This window comes from Barbus barbus, assembly GCF_936440315.1.
Source record: "Barbus barbus genome assembly, chromosome: 2".
Classification (NCBI taxonomy): Eukaryota; Metazoa; Chordata; class Actinopteri; order Cypriniformes; family Cyprinidae; genus Barbus; species Barbus barbus.
Window position 1 is genome coordinate 35,934,651 of NC_136730.1, and position 16,719 is coordinate 35,951,369.

Below are 16,719 nucleotides of genomic sequence, written 5' to 3' on the forward strand. Positions count from 1 at the left end.
ATCTGTGATTATTTGTTAATCTAATAACTAATTGATTTGTTAAATCAAATGCAAAATCGTGTGTCTGATTGGTCCAAATGCTACACATTGCTCTTCACTCCAGCTCTTCACTTTAAGAGCTATAGTGGGCAACTACCAGGCACATTTCCAGCACCATATCTAAATCGATATGACTCAAATCTGGTTTGTCTAGTGATATATTTTAAACACCTTTTAAACACCTTTACTGCAATTTTTGTACAGAAAATTAAATAAAAATAAAATTGAGACAATATTAGCACAGTTAGTTTCTGTTAACATGATTACATTGTTAACATTGTCTCAGTCCTGTCTTCACAATTAAAGCTACTTTTACCAAAATAACTGATTATAAGTGCTGTCAAATGATTAATCGTGATTAATCGCATCCAAAATAAGTTTTTGTTTATATTATATATGCGTGTGTACTGTGTATATTTATTATGTATATATAAATACACACATACAGTATATATTTGGAAAATATTTACATGTATTTACATCTATATATTTATATTAATATAAATTATATTATATTGTCATGAATCTGGTCTATGAACTTCCGTTAACTCACCACCAGAGGTCACTCGCTCACCACATGGACTCTTTCACCACACTAACTTTTGCACGCCACCTCAGACTACAATTCCCATCATCCATTGCACTGACGACACACAGCTGATTGCACTGATCACACACCCTACATAAACCATGGACTTCCTCATCCTCTCTGCCGAGTATTGTACAGCATATATTACTCTCCTAGCGATAGCTACTCTACGGAGCCCACGCAGTTATCATAGTCATTGCCTTGTGTGCTTTCTAGTGTTTTGATTCTTGCCTGTTTTTCCTGGATTTGCCCCTTTGCCTTGCCATTCGGACTCTGTTTGCACCGCTCTTGGACTATTGCTCGTGTACCTGGATTATCTCTCTGCCTTGCCCTGTTGGATATTGTTCGCCGATCGTCGACCCACGCTTGCCCTAGGATTACTCTTTGTCTTGTCTGTGTTCCTGTTTGCCACTGAATAAACCTTGCTTGTTTTGTAACCACGCCTTTGAATAAAGCTTGCAAATGGATCCGCACGTCTCTTTCGCCCGTAACATATATAAATATTTAATATATAAACATAACATTTTTCTGATAATATATATATATATATAAATTATACAAAGTACACACATATTGTCACGGTGCACCCAGCAGGGAGGAACGAGGAACACGCAGACGAGGATGTAACGTCAAAATAACAGTCTTTACTTCAGACATCAAGGCAGGGCAAGGCAAGGCAGACACAGACAGGAACACCGGGGAGTAACGAGTAGTCCAGACGAAATCAAACTGAACAGACAGGACTATAAATACACATTATAATCATAGATAATGAGGCGAACACAAGCGGAGCTGGCAGCTCTGGAGGCCATGGCGGTGCAGGGAGTTCAGGAGGCCATACCAGGTGGTCTTCAACCCCCCCCCAAAAAAATTTTCATGAGGCAGCTCGGGGGTATTAGGAGCCCTCCGGCGCTAGACACACAGGACAGGACATGACAGGACAGTCCACAAAGGAACAAGACACTCAACAGGAGCAGGAAGCCCTCCGTGGGCAAGCTCGGAAGCTGAGGTCCATACTGGGCATGACGTGGAGTCAGCTGCCCTCACAGGGTTGCCTCAGGAACCGCTTCCACTTCTGCGACAGGAGGGGCAGGCGGCTGGGAATGGCCTCCTCAGCCATGACTAGAGGAGCCGCTGGCCCTTGACGAGTCTCCTTGGACAAGACAAGACTGTATTAAAACTGCTCCTGTGGACACAACATGGCTAAAACATGTCTCTGGGGACATGGCACGGCACTCCTGGCCATGATAGGGTAACTGGATCCATGGCGGCGGGCCGGCAGGCTTGAATCAGCGGCAGGCCACCGGCCTGGGTGAGCCGCGGATGGCGGCGTGATCTCCCGCGAACGGCGGGCCTGGAGGGCTCGCGGCCAGCGGACTCGCAGCGTTCCCGCCGAACTCCCACGCTGACTTGCAGTGGGCTATGGCGGGATTACGAGCGGCAACTTCCTTGCCGCGGAACAGACACACAGCAACAAAACAAAACAAAAGACTTTTGAAAAACGGAAAACAAAACGAGGTGAGTGGGCGCCGCTTACTGTTATGTCTGGTCTTCTGTCAAGGTGGACACAGCAGAGAGGAACGAGGAACACGCAGACGAGGATGTAACTTCAAAATAACAGTCTTTACTTCAGACATCAAGGCAGGGCAAGACAAGGCAAGGCAGGAACACCGGGGAGTAACGAGTAGACCAGATGAAATAAAACTGAACAGACAGGACTATAAATACACAGGATAATCCTAGATAATGAGACGAACACGGCTGGACAAGAATTAACTAATGATCACATTAAACAAGGACAGGAAACAAACCAAATATGGACACGAGGCGGGAACACATGACACACATGACAGAGGACTGACACATATATTATGTAAACAAAAACTTTTATTTTGGATACGATTAATCGTGATTAATCATTTGACAGCACTAATTATAAGTCATTCAGAGAGCATACAGACCTTTTGACACATGTCGTCTGGGGATGCCAAGACATGTACTCAAAAAAAAAACAGGCTAGAGGAATAAAATCTATGCTGGAAAAAGCTGAAAAGAGAAAAATAATGATGGCAGAAGCAGGCACACATCCAGAATGTATAAGAATATGGCCAAGTGTTTTGGATGCCACCCTGTGAATGAGAAAATATCTCCCATCTCTCCTAAAATTGAGATTGCATAATGTTACCTTTATTATGCACACAGATAAAAAAATAAGGACAAATTGGTCTAGAATATATTTTATTTACAAATCAACAATTGAACCATTGCTCAAGATTGTCAGTAAAATCTTATATGATATCTTATCTTATCTTATCTTATCTTATCTTATCTTGTCTTATCTTAAAGATATGTAATCTGTATATTATTTATAGGCTAATTATACGAATGTTATTATACAACAGTTAGTGCTGCTTTTTTTATTATTTATTTCATTTATTTATCTCATAATATTGTGCATCCACTAACTAAAATTATTAGCTAGTAATAATAGTATTATTGAATGGGTTCCATAAAAACAGCAGTGAGAATATGGCTTGAGACAAGTGAAATACAGAGTTTTAGAGAGTTTTCGAGAGAGATGGATATAGAGAGAGAGAGAGAGAGAGAGAGAGAGAGAGCTGAAGAGAGAAATTTGTCTGTAAGTCCACCTTTTTCAAAGCTGATTTTCTGCCTACATTTTCTACCCTGGTGGGGCATGTCCCAGACGCACTGTGTTTTACAAAAGCAATATCACACATACTCGCAAATGTGCTGCTGTTCCAAACATCAGCAAGCCTGTGATTCAGTGGTAGACCATGTGTCCATGGCCCACAGGTAATTGCAGTCATGATGATATTTGGAACAGCAGCACTGTTGCTCGTTACTTAAATATGTTCTTATGAATTTAATTATGCGTTAATACATTTGAGATATTTTTTCTCTTTATTTCACACATAAGGGCTGTAGATACATAAGGGTTGTAGTACATAAAATGTTTTAATTAAAACATAAACATATTCAAATTTTAAAAATGAATAAATACATTTTAAAATAATAAATAGTATTATATATATACAATAGAAATATTTTAAATGAATTAAACTATAAATTTAAATTATAATCAAACAAATATATATTATAAAAATAGACAGAGAAACAATAAATGCATTAAACTATACATTACAATTAGAGCAAATAAATAAATCATATAAATGAAAAACTTCAAATAATTAATAAAACACAAATATAACAAATACATTAAATTATAAATTAAAATGCCCCATCGGGACAAGACCACGGGAATCAGATAAGCCCTTTACACAATCTGACATGGCTGCGGTTGGAATTGAACTGCAGGTTTCGTCTGGCCAGATGAGACCTGGCCCCCCAACTGAGCCTGGTTTCTCCCAAGGTTTTTTTCTCCATTCTGTCACAGAGGGAGTTTTGGTCCTTGCCGCTGTCGCCTCTGGCTTGCTCAGTTGGGGACACTTAATTTCTAGCGATTATCGTCGATTTGATTGCACAGATACTATTTAAACTAAACTGAGCTAGACAATGACATCTCTGAATTCAATAATGAAATGCCTTTAACTGAAAATTGAGTGTTTAATCTCATCATTATACATAACTGACACTCTATCGTCCAATTTTAAACTGTTAAGTGCTTTGACAATCTGTATTGTTAAAAGCGCTATATAAATAAAGGCGATGACATCCAATTAAACTTCACTGCAGAATATTTAGCTGTTTTGATATTTAAGCTATTTTGAATATTTAGCTATTTTGATTTGTGTATCTGTCATTGGATGGTGTTAAACACATATCTGATGTTTCGTTCCCAGTAGGCATGCATACTTACAACGATTTTGGTGTTATGTGTATAAATATTTAACTGGGTGTGTAATTAGTTGAGCTCTGAGAATTGTACTGAGAATTGTAAATGCGTTGAGCTCTCTCGGCCACCGTAAAAATGCATTTAGTTGATTTATCTGACATGTGCCAGTATCACAGTTCCATTAAGTCAGTCCATAAACTGTGCAAGCAGTTTTCTTTATAATAAAAAGCTGACCTTCATGCTGACAACATCACTATTCCATTACCTTTACCTCAGAGGTCCTCAGTAAAAATCAAATCCTGTCTGGATAATAATGACTGTGTCATGTGTCATTTTTATGTTTTTTTTTATGATGCTTCACCTCTGTTATTTTGACCTTTTGGTTGAATAACATAACTACAGATACATTTTTTTACTATTTTGCCTTTTTTCCCAGAAAACAAAAATTAAGTGCCTTACATCAAGTGATCTGTCAGTGACCCCCCTTGGCTGTCGTTTATTTGTTAGCAACAAAATAATTGCACTCACTTTCAGTAGGTTATGTTTAGTGGCAGTAGCTATTGTGTTGTTTCTTGTTCATCTTTTCCCATGTGATCTTTTAATAGTCTTGGTTTATTATGAGTCTACCATGTCTGTTTGTTAAGGCATGTTGCAAAGATTTTTATGAGACCGAATAAGCCATGTTTAATCATCACATTTCATATCATCCTGCGGTTCTTCTGAAAAACAAATGAAATACCATTAACAACAGCAAAGAAAACAGTTTTCTTTTTGCTGACAAAACAGAAGTGCTATTGGCTGTAATAGGTTTTTGTAAGTCATTAGTCTGCATGGAATTTCACACTTGCAAACTGGTGGCTTCTGTAATGGAATAACATAAGGCCTGGAGACATAACTTAATCAGAACCAGAAGTGATAAATTGTTACCAATGTAAATCTCTGCAATATTTGATAGGTGCACAACAGAATACACTTTGATGTATTGTGCTTTCAACTTTATACTGATTTATAAAGTAGAAAAAGATATGCCTTTGGGCCTGACAGTTCATCAGCAACAGATGAGGGGAAATTATTGTATAATAATTTCTTGGCATAGCTTACTCATCCATTCATTGTGCACTAATAATATTCATAGAAAAGGCAAAAGATGACACGTGGAGGTGATGATTAGGGCAGAGCAGAAGTAGTTTACTGACATTGAGCTATAACTGTTGTGTAGTTTATGGCAGAAAAAAAATGCAGCAATTAAAGCTTGCATTATAATGATGACTATAAAAGCCAGCGCATGCTTTCCTCAACTGCCGCTGAGCTCAAGATGTATGTGAAGTGGAACTGCAAATTCAGCAGCAGGCAGTGGGCCTAGCTCTTTCCCACCAGCACCAATCATACTCTGCCTGCTGGTGCACTGCACTGCACAAGTCCCCAAGACATCTACCTACCCTGAAATTAATGTTATTAAACTTTCATTTTATTTCTGCTGTTGCAACGAAACCAAAGATAACTAAATTATGCATTACTACATTCTTTGGCGTTTAATATCAGAAAAAAAAGACATAAAAGCATAGATGTAGCCAAAACAACACTTACTAATGGTGGCCACTTCAAAACAACACTAAACTTAAATTAAAAGTCTTGTTTTATGCATATGCATTTTTGTCTGATGTCTGATCACACAGTATAAAGATAAAAGTTGCTAAAATAAATCAGAAGACAAAAGATGGAGAGGTTTCTCATTGCATGCCTTTCTCAAGGAGATTGAAACCAGTGTTTTTTTTCCAGATTTTGTTCCTTTGGGAAACGTGGCACTTTGAATTGGGAAGACATTTTCACATCTTCTGCTGCACCTGTGCATCCACTGTGCCAGCTCTCTCACCCAGACTGAACTCAACCATCCCACTGTTTTGAATGTCAATGATCTGTTCTGCACTGGCACACATCTGTTTAATATGACACAGATGGTGCAGTGTGTTTGTGTGCAGGATAAGTAAACTAGCATATTTTATGATTTTTTTCAGGTTGCCATGACTTGATGTATGATGTCGGCATAAATCCTTATGTGTGGTTCAGTTTCATTGAATGAAAAATGAAATGAAATGATGGCATTCAGCAAGAGAGTTAGTACTGTAATTAGTGCTTAAACATTAGCTTAGGAGACATATTAAGATGATTACTATCATCATTAGAAGCTCATTCTCAGTGATATTTAACCTCATTACTGCAATGGAATGTGGAGGTTTAAATGGTGCGTGGAAATTTGGGCATAATAGTACAATCAAGGTACTAACTGATGTCCATAAAAACAGAAGCTAACCTTAAATGAACAGAATGCCCTCCATGAACTTGCTCAATAATGCTCATGACCTCACTACAAAATTCCTACCAGGGATTATACCAAATCAATTCTAGCTTAAAAACCATAGGCATTTCGACACTGTCTTCCATGTCGGCCCCTTAAAAACGGTCTTCCTGCACTCATTAAAATCTGTGATTGTGATCTCTTTTCACGTTCACTTAAAACAGTGGCTGCAGCAAGATAACTGAGGTTATTTCACTCTGAATCCCCCTCTTACCAGATGTTAAAATAACTTTAAAGTTCTTTACATGAAGTATTATCCTTACCCAGTATCTCTGTTCCCGTTAAATTACAACATAAAATGCAACTACATAAGCCTGCTGAGCAAGATTTTACAAATTCCCTTTGGAATCCTAGAATTGCCGGGTGGTGCATACATATTTTGCCTTAATAGAACAAGGTTATGACATTATGTTGTGACAATTTCACAGCAGAATGACCTTTCTGCACAAATGATGTGATACAATATACCTGACCAATGACTATCTCCTTCCTCCTTTTTTACGTTCCTGTTGGTATTATGACAGTGGGAGAAGCTTTAACGAATGGAAGCTCATTGACACTAATCTGCTTTTCTCAAATAATCTTATATTTGAATAGCAGTACAGCTGTTTTATGCACTGCTTTAAATAGAGACTTTTACATGCTCAGCAGCATTATGACTTCCAGAATGAAGGAGGAATGAAGAAGATACTACACTTTCAAATGACTATCAAATATATTTACCATGATTTTTATATCTCTCACAGGGTGATGCTGGATCCTCTGCTGCTGGAATCAAGGTAAGACAGGACCTCAGAAATAGTTTTGTCTCTAAGTCTGTATTTTTAACTAATGCTACTTGTCATCTTTCATTTGGTGTATGCAGATGAGCCCTTATAAGCATTCTTATTATTACAGGGTGAGCCTGGCGAGCCAGGGCGCGGAGGACAAAAGGTAAAATTGCAGAGCTTATATTGTACTCCAAGCCAGAGTATACACTTTTGAAATATATATACAGTTTGGAACAATGTGTCTTAATGACAGCTGATTCATTAATTGAGAACACTGATAATTTGTTTTAATAAAAACATGTTGTCATTAATGATTAACAAAAGAGTATTATAGTGTACAAACTTTTTTGCACCTTATGGCTGTAAAAGGCCAAGCTTACCAACATTTGCTTGCTGCTTATAAGCATGTGAATGTCAGGCACCAACCTGATGAAAAAAGAAAGTGTTTTTAGCGAGGACAACTTTATAGCCCATTGTCAGATGAACTGAAAACATACTGATAAAAAACATAAATCTACACCATGGCATTACAGTTTGTCTACTTTGTTTTTTTTTCTTTATGTGTGTTTGCATCACACTTTATTACTTGTTCTTGTTCTGTCCCGTAAAACACTGTTAGGTTTCTCTGAATAATTAATCTGCTCCAAATTCAGTATGAGACCCAAGAGAACAGTTTGAGTTCTACTCTTACAGAAATGTTCATCATATTTACAGCACTTAAAGGTAGTGCTGTGAAAACATACAATCCTCAAACTGCAGTCTGGGATCTATTTAACCTCACCATTTGAGCACTAGTCCTACTCACTTTTTACATGTGTATTTATTTTGGCAGAGTATGTAAGACAAACTGTGACGTGACTTGATGTATTGTGTTAATCCTTCTGAAAATTAAACTTTTCTACCTCTCATTGTGTACTAATATACTTATATTACGCAGTAATATAATAATATATTTTATGGTCTAATGGGATCCATATTATCCATATCTTTTAGCATGAGAAATAAGAAGAACCTTCAGATATAATTGTACAGCCCTTCCAATTTTAATAGGCCTCTATATGCATTGTGCCTGGCAGTACCATTAATTTGAAAAGTCTGATGGAAATGATCCAACAACACAAATAGATAGCCAATATGTCTTAGCTTTAATTCGAATCTTGATGGTTTTCACTTTAGTTGGTGAACCAGGGAAAATCTTTTGGTTCAGAGGAAACCAATTGTGGTTGAGCTGGGTTTCCAGGCTCATCGCCAGAGGTGGTGGCTTGGTTTGGCTGTAATTTGTTGCACTTTTCCTACATAGGGTGAGCCAGGACTTCCAGGCCTGCCTGGACTCCCCGGGATTAAGGTAAATGTTGTTTCTTCATAAACCTAAAACCTCTGATCCCACCCATCCCCCATGTACAGCAGCCAATATCATGTCTAGAGACTCCATAACAGTTGTTGAAGTGCGACAATATTGTGTCAATGTATCCTTCACATTAACCTGTTTGACATGGCTTCATTTAGTTTTAAACAGAGTGTGCTTTATATTGGTTTATCCAAATGCATATTATTGGGATTCATTGGTTGTGGAATAATTTGGTAATGATTCATCAGTGAATCAGATTGTTACTTTGCCAATCATACAGAGCACTCTTCCAGAGATTCCACCACTTTGACCCTTTTAGGGCCGACTTCCCAATTACGTCACAGCGCTAGCTGGAGGCAAAACAAAGGAAAAACTGGAGGCGGCCCATTCAAACCTGCGCAGATTTGGCTACACAAAGAGCTTAAAATATCATCTTGTTGTGATGTTGGGTGCCCGAAACAATGTTGTAGAGGCTCCAATTTGACATTTTAAGGCATACCTGATGCCACTGCCAGACAAAAACCGACAACAGCTGTGAATAAACAAGATAAACGAGCGGAGTGGACAGAAGCGATCGTCAAAAATGCTCGCATTTGCAGCGCACACTTCTTATCAGAAAAGGTTCAATAAAGTATTGTCTTTTGTTATTATGGGCGCGTCTAAAGATTTCTTATGCATCTCACTATGTCGTGTATGAAATAATGTGTGTATGTGTGTAAAACAACAAACTGACAATTTATATGCATCATATGTAATTGCATATACATTGTTGTGATTAATTGTGGCTGGAATAATAATGTAACTGTAAAAATAGTTGCCTGCTGAAATTGAAATATATATACATCTTCACGACTAGATAGACGCGGTGAGTTTGTCTTAACTATACACGTTAGATGTGAGTCACTCAACCGGAGGGAATCCTGTCAGATCGACCATCTTTTGAGTAAAAGTATGTGTGGGTCGGCCAATCTGGTTTCGTCCGTTTAACCTTTTAAACTTAATTCAAAATTAATTCAAGTTAACCTTTTCAAATAACAATCACGGTCCTGGACAGTGCATCTGTACCTTACATATGCAGGTAAAATCGGAATTTCTCCAGTTAATATTTTTAAAAAAAAAGCTAAACAGACTTCATAGTTAGCATTAGTGAAGCGGTCAGTGGAATCTTTCTGCCTCCAGCTAAGCTCCACCCACAGAAAAATGTCACAATGTTTACTAACAGAAAAAGGGTCTATATTGTAATGGAGTATTGTTTTCTTTCTTTCCTTCTGAACTGAAAATTAAAAGCTGATTGCAGATGTTCATGTTCCAAATTGGCTAAATTTATTTTTGAAAATAATGAGAATGTAAGTGGAAAACTACTGGAGCAATGGGAAAAAAAGTTTGCAATTCAAAGAATGCTCAAATAGGCATGAGATAATGCTTGTTGCTGTTTTGGTTTGTTTGCCTGTATACTTTTGTACGCTTACAACCTGCTGGCCTTGTAAAAATCCCACAATTTTTATATAACCCTGTTTTCACTTAGAGGCTGAAGGCTCTGAATGCTAACATTGTGCAAATGTGATGCTCTCATGTTCTTTTTAAGGTTTCTGAAATTGAGACCCTTACATCTGCACACAGTGTTCATTACTTGAATAAGAGAGGTTAGAATGTTTTCGTTAATTGGCACTGAAAATATCAACACATTCTCACTCCCAGCTCGTCACATATTGACGAGGACCCTGCACGTCGAAAAATTACACTAAAGGGGTACCCTGTGTGTCAAATGTGATGCCAAGGGGTCCTGACCAAGCATCAATATGTGACGAGTTGGGAGTGAGAATGTGATGAAAATATCAATGCTAGCACAAAGACACAGATATTCTTCTCGTGTAGTACCATGAATGTTTTTGCATCAGAATTTTATATTAATGTTGGTAATCATACTAGCACCATCATCAAGGTGAGAAAATCTTTAATGACAAATAATACACACCTGCTATGGAATGTTTTTTGTCTACAGTATTCCACCTTTTTAATTTAGATACTTGACTCGAGTCCTAGTAATTGACAGACAGTTCCATGTGTTGCTTCTGTATGCAGGGTGAACCTGGATTCTTTGGGCCTCAAGGTGAGCCTGGGCTTCCAGGCCTGCCAGGAACTAAGGTTTGTTTGTAACACAGCCAGTGAAAGATATATATCACAGTTTAATATTGTGGTCATTGTTTGTGGTTTCATTCAGATGTGTCAGTGATAGCTCTGTTAAGGACTGAAAGGTTAACAAACAACAAATGACTAAAGTTTGTTCAGTTTGTGTGAGAGTACTACTCTGCAATCTGCTGAGAGAAAAGTTTAATTTAAACAATGTTTACCAGACTTTTTTATTACTTAGATTATTAAACCAATGTACATATTAAATCAGTATTTGATTAAATAAGTAAGATTTATGTAAGAGGCAATGCAGTGAGGCGCCTATGAAAAAACAAAATATCTAATCAATGCCTTTCAAGATACAGCATGTGCTGTCATATTGCCCTCTATTGGACATTTCAAAGAAATAGGTACACATGGAGAAAAGAGTGGTTTATTAATTAATTGAATCTCAGCTTGTTTGACTTCAAAGTCCCCTTTGTCCAAAACAATATTTGAAGGCCTTTCCATCTAAGCTGACATGTACTTCTGGTACTTCTACTGTAATAAAAATATACAAAATCATAAATATGATGTACATTATTATTATCATTATTATTATTATTATCGTTGTTGTTGTTAAATAAGATTGTTAATATAACTAAATGTAAATAATTTTAAAACTTACTGAGGACCACCTGTAAGTTTAGTGTACCATGGTCTCCTGGTTGAGAACCACTGATCTAAATCACTTTTGTAATATCAAAATGTGTACCTTTTAAGCTAGTTTTAGCTGGTCAAAAAAAAAAAACATCACTGTAAAAATAATAATAAAAATAGTAACTAAATAAATAAAAATATTTTGTAGGGAGAGAGAGGAGAACAAGGACCTCCTGGCAAGGGTGAACGTGGTGAGACAGGTCCAGCAGGACACAAGGTAAGATGAGCAGTAAATAGATGGAATGGTCGTCTGAGGAAGAGAAAAGTCATTAATGTAGAGAAAAGTCTCAATGTCACAATGAGCAGATAATGTCCAGTATGACGCACAGCTATGTATGCACTTTTCAAAAAAAATTAAGGGAACACTTGAAGGGTTAGAAAATAAAAAATGAAAATTAGCCTGTGTTCTACTCACCCTCGAGGCATCCTAGGTGTATATGACTTTCTTCTTTCAGCTGAATCATATCAGAGTTATATTAAAAATTGTCCTGGCTATTCCAAGCTCTATCATTGCAGTCAGCAGGTTTTTCTGTTCAACTGTCCACAAGTCGTCAAATAAAGTGCGCACATCCATAATAAAATGTGCCTCACACGGCTCCGGGGGGTTAATAAAGGCCTCCTGTAGCGAATCCATGCATTTTCATAAGATAAAATGTAAACATATTACAAACGTAAAAAACACTTTTCTCCCACTATTGTGTAATGGTGGGCATGTCAATTCTGATGTTCTCTGGCAAATGGCAATCGAGCTTCATGGTGCTAGGCTGTAAGCACTTTCAAAACTAGAGACAAATTAATCAAGGATACGAAGAGAGCAATTGTCTGTGGCCACCACCCACAAAAGCCTCCCTTTTGGGGGTTGTCACTTTCAACTGATTCTCAATCATTTATGCTTCTTAACTGGACAGATTAATATTCCTGAAGTTTAAGGTCATTGGTCTTATGATGTGATGATTTTTTCCTTAATTTTTTTGAGCAGTGTATATCTTTTGAAAGTCACGGAAAAAGCACAAATAAGTTTACATGCAAGCACGGTAAAACATGGAATGATAAATAATTCCATATGACCCTACAGAGGATAAACAGTTGAATGGCTGACTGTATGGATATGATTTTAAAATAACTAAATTGTTTTGCAGATAAGAAATTATGATTCCCACCAAATTTTCTCAGGAAAATATTTATTTTAAATATGATTTAGACAAGGGTTGTTTTTTTTCTACCTGTTATCTTTTCACAAACAACAGTACTGCAATTAGCTGTGTTTATGCTGTGGGTAATTTCTGCAGGAGTTATTTACCCAGTCTATATAAACAAAAGACAAATGAGACATAGTGAATCTCCAGCCGTTAGATAAAAGCCATTAATTGACAGTCATCCAAAGTTCAAATAAACAATCTCTGATTATTACCTCAAGAAAACTAAGTCTTAAAATGTTATATGGTGTAATCAATATTACCACCTCTGTAATTTTCAAGGGGGGCTTTTAGAAAAAAATACATTTATTTGTTTTTGCACCAGTATTTAATTAGCTTATTGCTCAACCAATAACATGGACCATAATTAATCTGGCCACACACAACTGATTTTATCATGTTGCCTCTGAATGTTTAATGTTGTTGATGATAAGTGTTTAACTGTTTTCAAATAACTATAAGGGAGAGCTGGGGGAATCAGGAGCACCAGGCCCGAAAGGTTCAAAGGTCATTCTTTATTCTTTTGTAACCTGCATGTATTTGAAAGTTAAAACAATTAAAATGTAAAGCTAAAGTATTAAAACAAATAAAATGTGTTACATATTACAAACAAACATATGACATGATATAACAAACAGCCAATATTACACTTTCTCAAAACGCTTAAATATAATATTGGTCCATTACAGGGGGATTCAGGAGACACAGGTGATGTAGGCCCAACAGGATCACAAGTGAGTAAAGTCTAAAATGATTTTTGGACAACTCTGACTAGCAAATGTAACACTGGTCTGTACATTAGCTTTAATCTTACATCATTTCATTGCTGTGTTGTATGAAACATTTTTTATTTTATTTTTTTGCTGATATAATTGGGTTAAGGTTGCACTTGACTGAAAGAAACCAGAACATTCAGGATTTATTGATTGTTCACAAATCCAGGGCATAATGCAGCTGGTAAATAAGCAGACAGTAACAAGATACACTGACACTACACTGACGATTTTGTTCAAAGCCTTGATCAAACAATAGGCAAAACAGTCTAAATTGGTTGGCAAATCAGTTTGAATTATTTGTTCAGTTCCCTGCATGCACTGAATTGTTTAAAGCAGTTTCTCACTCAGAGTTGTAACAGGAAATTTAAGAACATGCAGAACATAAATAGCATTGGATGAACCTACAGTCAATTGAAAGCAAATCAATTGCTGTGGCAGTGAAATATACATATATTTGTACTTTTACTTGAGTAAAGTTTTTGGATGCTCTACCCACAATTGTCCCAAGTTCCTAGTGTTTTTAGAATAAACAGTACTGGAATTTATATTTACCCACTTAATGAATATATTCTTTTTGTTCAGGGGCCACCTGGGGAGAAAGGTGACAAGGGTACAACTGAAATCATAGACTACAATGGAAACATCCAAGAGGCTCTTCAGGTTAGTGGAATCATATCATATTTATTATCTTTCATTGGAAATCATATTTCTAACCACCAGTAATGAGCTGCACAAGTTAAGATATTCTTTCATATCACAAGCCAAAGTGCTCAATTCCTAATATCTGGTCAAGTAATCGAGAAGAATTATGACTGAAAGTAAGGACTGACATAAAATTGCATGAACTTCAGTCTGACTGTTCACACTGAATTAACTTTTAAATAATTTAAATACAAACTCAACAATGCATAATGGATAACGCTCTACAGTAGAGTTATATGTGGGGATTGAAAAGTAATGGGCACAGACAGAAGGCATAACACACAGGTTGGTCTGATGCATAACTGTAATCTTATCTTTTACCTTCCCTCCTTCCCAAACGACAACAGAAGATAACTACTATTACAGTTACGGTAATTCACCTCTGTTTTGTCTGTGTGTTATATATGTGCTGTATTTTTGATCAGCATGAATTCAATACTTCCATAAACATGTCTCCCATAATTCTGCTAATTCTCTTATAGGTGCCTTATTTATGAAACACTATGTGCTGCTGTGCCAATATTTGTTAACATTTGTTTTATCTGATTTAACATAAAGACTTGTTTAATAACAAGGATCAAAGTGTGCGAATGTTGTTCAGTCTGTCTAGACTCTTTCTCAGCTATCTATATTCAGAGTGCTCAGATTAGACTTCTCCAATATAACCTATGTTTGTTATCACAGAAGTAAGAAATGACACGTTGCAAGTGTCATGTTTTGTATATAATGAGAAATGTGTCCCTTGTGTGCTGCAGGTGTCATTTGTCATTAATTATGTGCATATTTACCAAACAAATAAATAAATATTTGATGCATTTATCTTCACATTATAATTTTTCTTATATTCTTCTTTTATTTATTTTTGCGACATAGGGTCCCCCTGGGCCGCCTGGACCAATTGGACCAAAGGGGATGAAGGTAACAACTTAATCTATTAACAATGTGGCCATTATGGAGAATTAAATGAGGGTCCTATGTGAGAGTCAAGCATTTCATGTTTTTGCAACTGCAAACTTTGTGAAGTCAAAGATCCTAATGTGATTGCAGTTAATTTCAGCCTATAAATAAGTATTTTTGCTATTCACAGGGTGATCAGGGTGTTCCTGGACTTCCTGGGCTGGATGGTGAAAGGGTAAGAGGACTAAAATATTCTAATTATCTAGCTCCTATTGTCTGTTGTGTGACCCAAATCTAACCACACTTTAAATTGTTATTTAATCCTATGTCATAATTAATATAATCCACATGTTCTCAGGGTCACAAAGGTTCAAAGGGGGACATGGGAATCCCTGGAATATCAGGAGAAAAGGGATCAATGGGTCTTCCTGGATTACAGGTAAAATTATCTGAAAATGTAATTCGTTGATGCTTGTGGTATTTCACATTATGTGTAATTATTGATACTGTTTAAGTCATGTCTTGGTAATGCATCCACAGGGTGTGAATGGTCTGAAAGGAGACAAAGGAGACACTGGTTTGCCTGGCCCTCAGGGACCCTCGGTAAGTACAGCCAACAAAATGTGAATTAAGAATGTGTGTGCACTTACAGTCATCAACAGCTGTAGCAAACTTGGAGCAATCCTTATTAGATTGGCAGTTTACATGATGTCAGTACTGTTATGTACCCCCTTTTAAGTCTAGGGGTAGGAAAAGGAGTGTACCAATAATAATGGGGAGAGAATAAGAGAACTACCACCTCCAGGTCCCAGGCCTGACACAATGATGATTAGAGCTTACAGTTTATGAAAGTCAAAAATCCAGTATCTCAAAATATTAAAATATTTCCTGAGATCAATCAAAAAAAGGATTTTCAAAACAGAAAAGTTCAAGTTCTTTAAAGTATATTAATTTATGCACTCAATACTTGGTCAGGGCTACTTTAGCACAAATTACAGCATCAGTGAGGTGTGGCATGGAAGCGATCAGCCTGTGGCACTGCTGAGGCACTATTGAGCCTTCAGCTCGTCTGTATTGTTGGATTGACTGTTTCTCATCTTTCTCTTGAAAATATCCCATAGATTCCATATGGGGGTTCAGGTCAGGCATGTTGGCTGACCAATCAAGCACAGTAATATCATGGTCAGCAAACCACTTGGAAGTGGTTTTGGCACTGTGGGCAGGTGCTAAAGTCCTACTGTAAAAGGAAATCAGCATCTCCATAAAGATTGTCAGCAGATGGAAGCATAAAGTGCTCCAAAATCTGTGATTAAGCACAGACCAACCACAGAAACAGGCCTAACATGGTACACAAATCATTCAAAATAAATAAAATGAATCATTACTCCTTACATCCCTGTGTA

At 37.0% G+C, this 16,719-nt stretch overlaps 1 protein-coding gene across 1 annotated transcript in view; it reads left to right on the forward strand.

Annotated features, from left to right (window-relative positions):
• col25a1 (collagen type XXV alpha 1 chain) overlaps positions 1-16,719 on the forward strand; it is a gene marked incomplete at its 3' end in the record, with an annotated part of 457,976 nt that overhangs the window by 406,018 nt on the left and 35,239 nt on the right. The window contains exons 13-25 of the mRNA XM_079435639.1: positions 7,545-7,577; positions 7,696-7,731; positions 8,869-8,913; positions 10,999-11,061; positions 11,894-11,962; positions 13,404-13,448; positions 13,631-13,675; positions 14,300-14,377; positions 14,767-14,790; positions 15,293-15,337; positions 15,507-15,551; positions 15,675-15,755; positions 15,857-15,919. Of these exons, the coding sequence (XP_079291765.1) occupies positions 7,545-7,577; positions 7,696-7,731; positions 8,869-8,913; positions 10,999-11,061; positions 11,894-11,962; positions 13,404-13,448; positions 13,631-13,675; positions 14,300-14,377; positions 14,767-14,790; positions 15,293-15,337; positions 15,507-15,551; positions 15,675-15,755; positions 15,857-15,919 (672 nt within the window). The remainder of the gene's footprint in view (positions 1-7,544; positions 7,578-7,695; positions 7,732-8,868; positions 8,914-10,998; positions 11,062-11,893; positions 11,963-13,403; positions 13,449-13,630; positions 13,676-14,299; positions 14,378-14,766; positions 14,791-15,292; positions 15,338-15,506; positions 15,552-15,674; positions 15,756-15,856; positions 15,920-16,719) is intronic.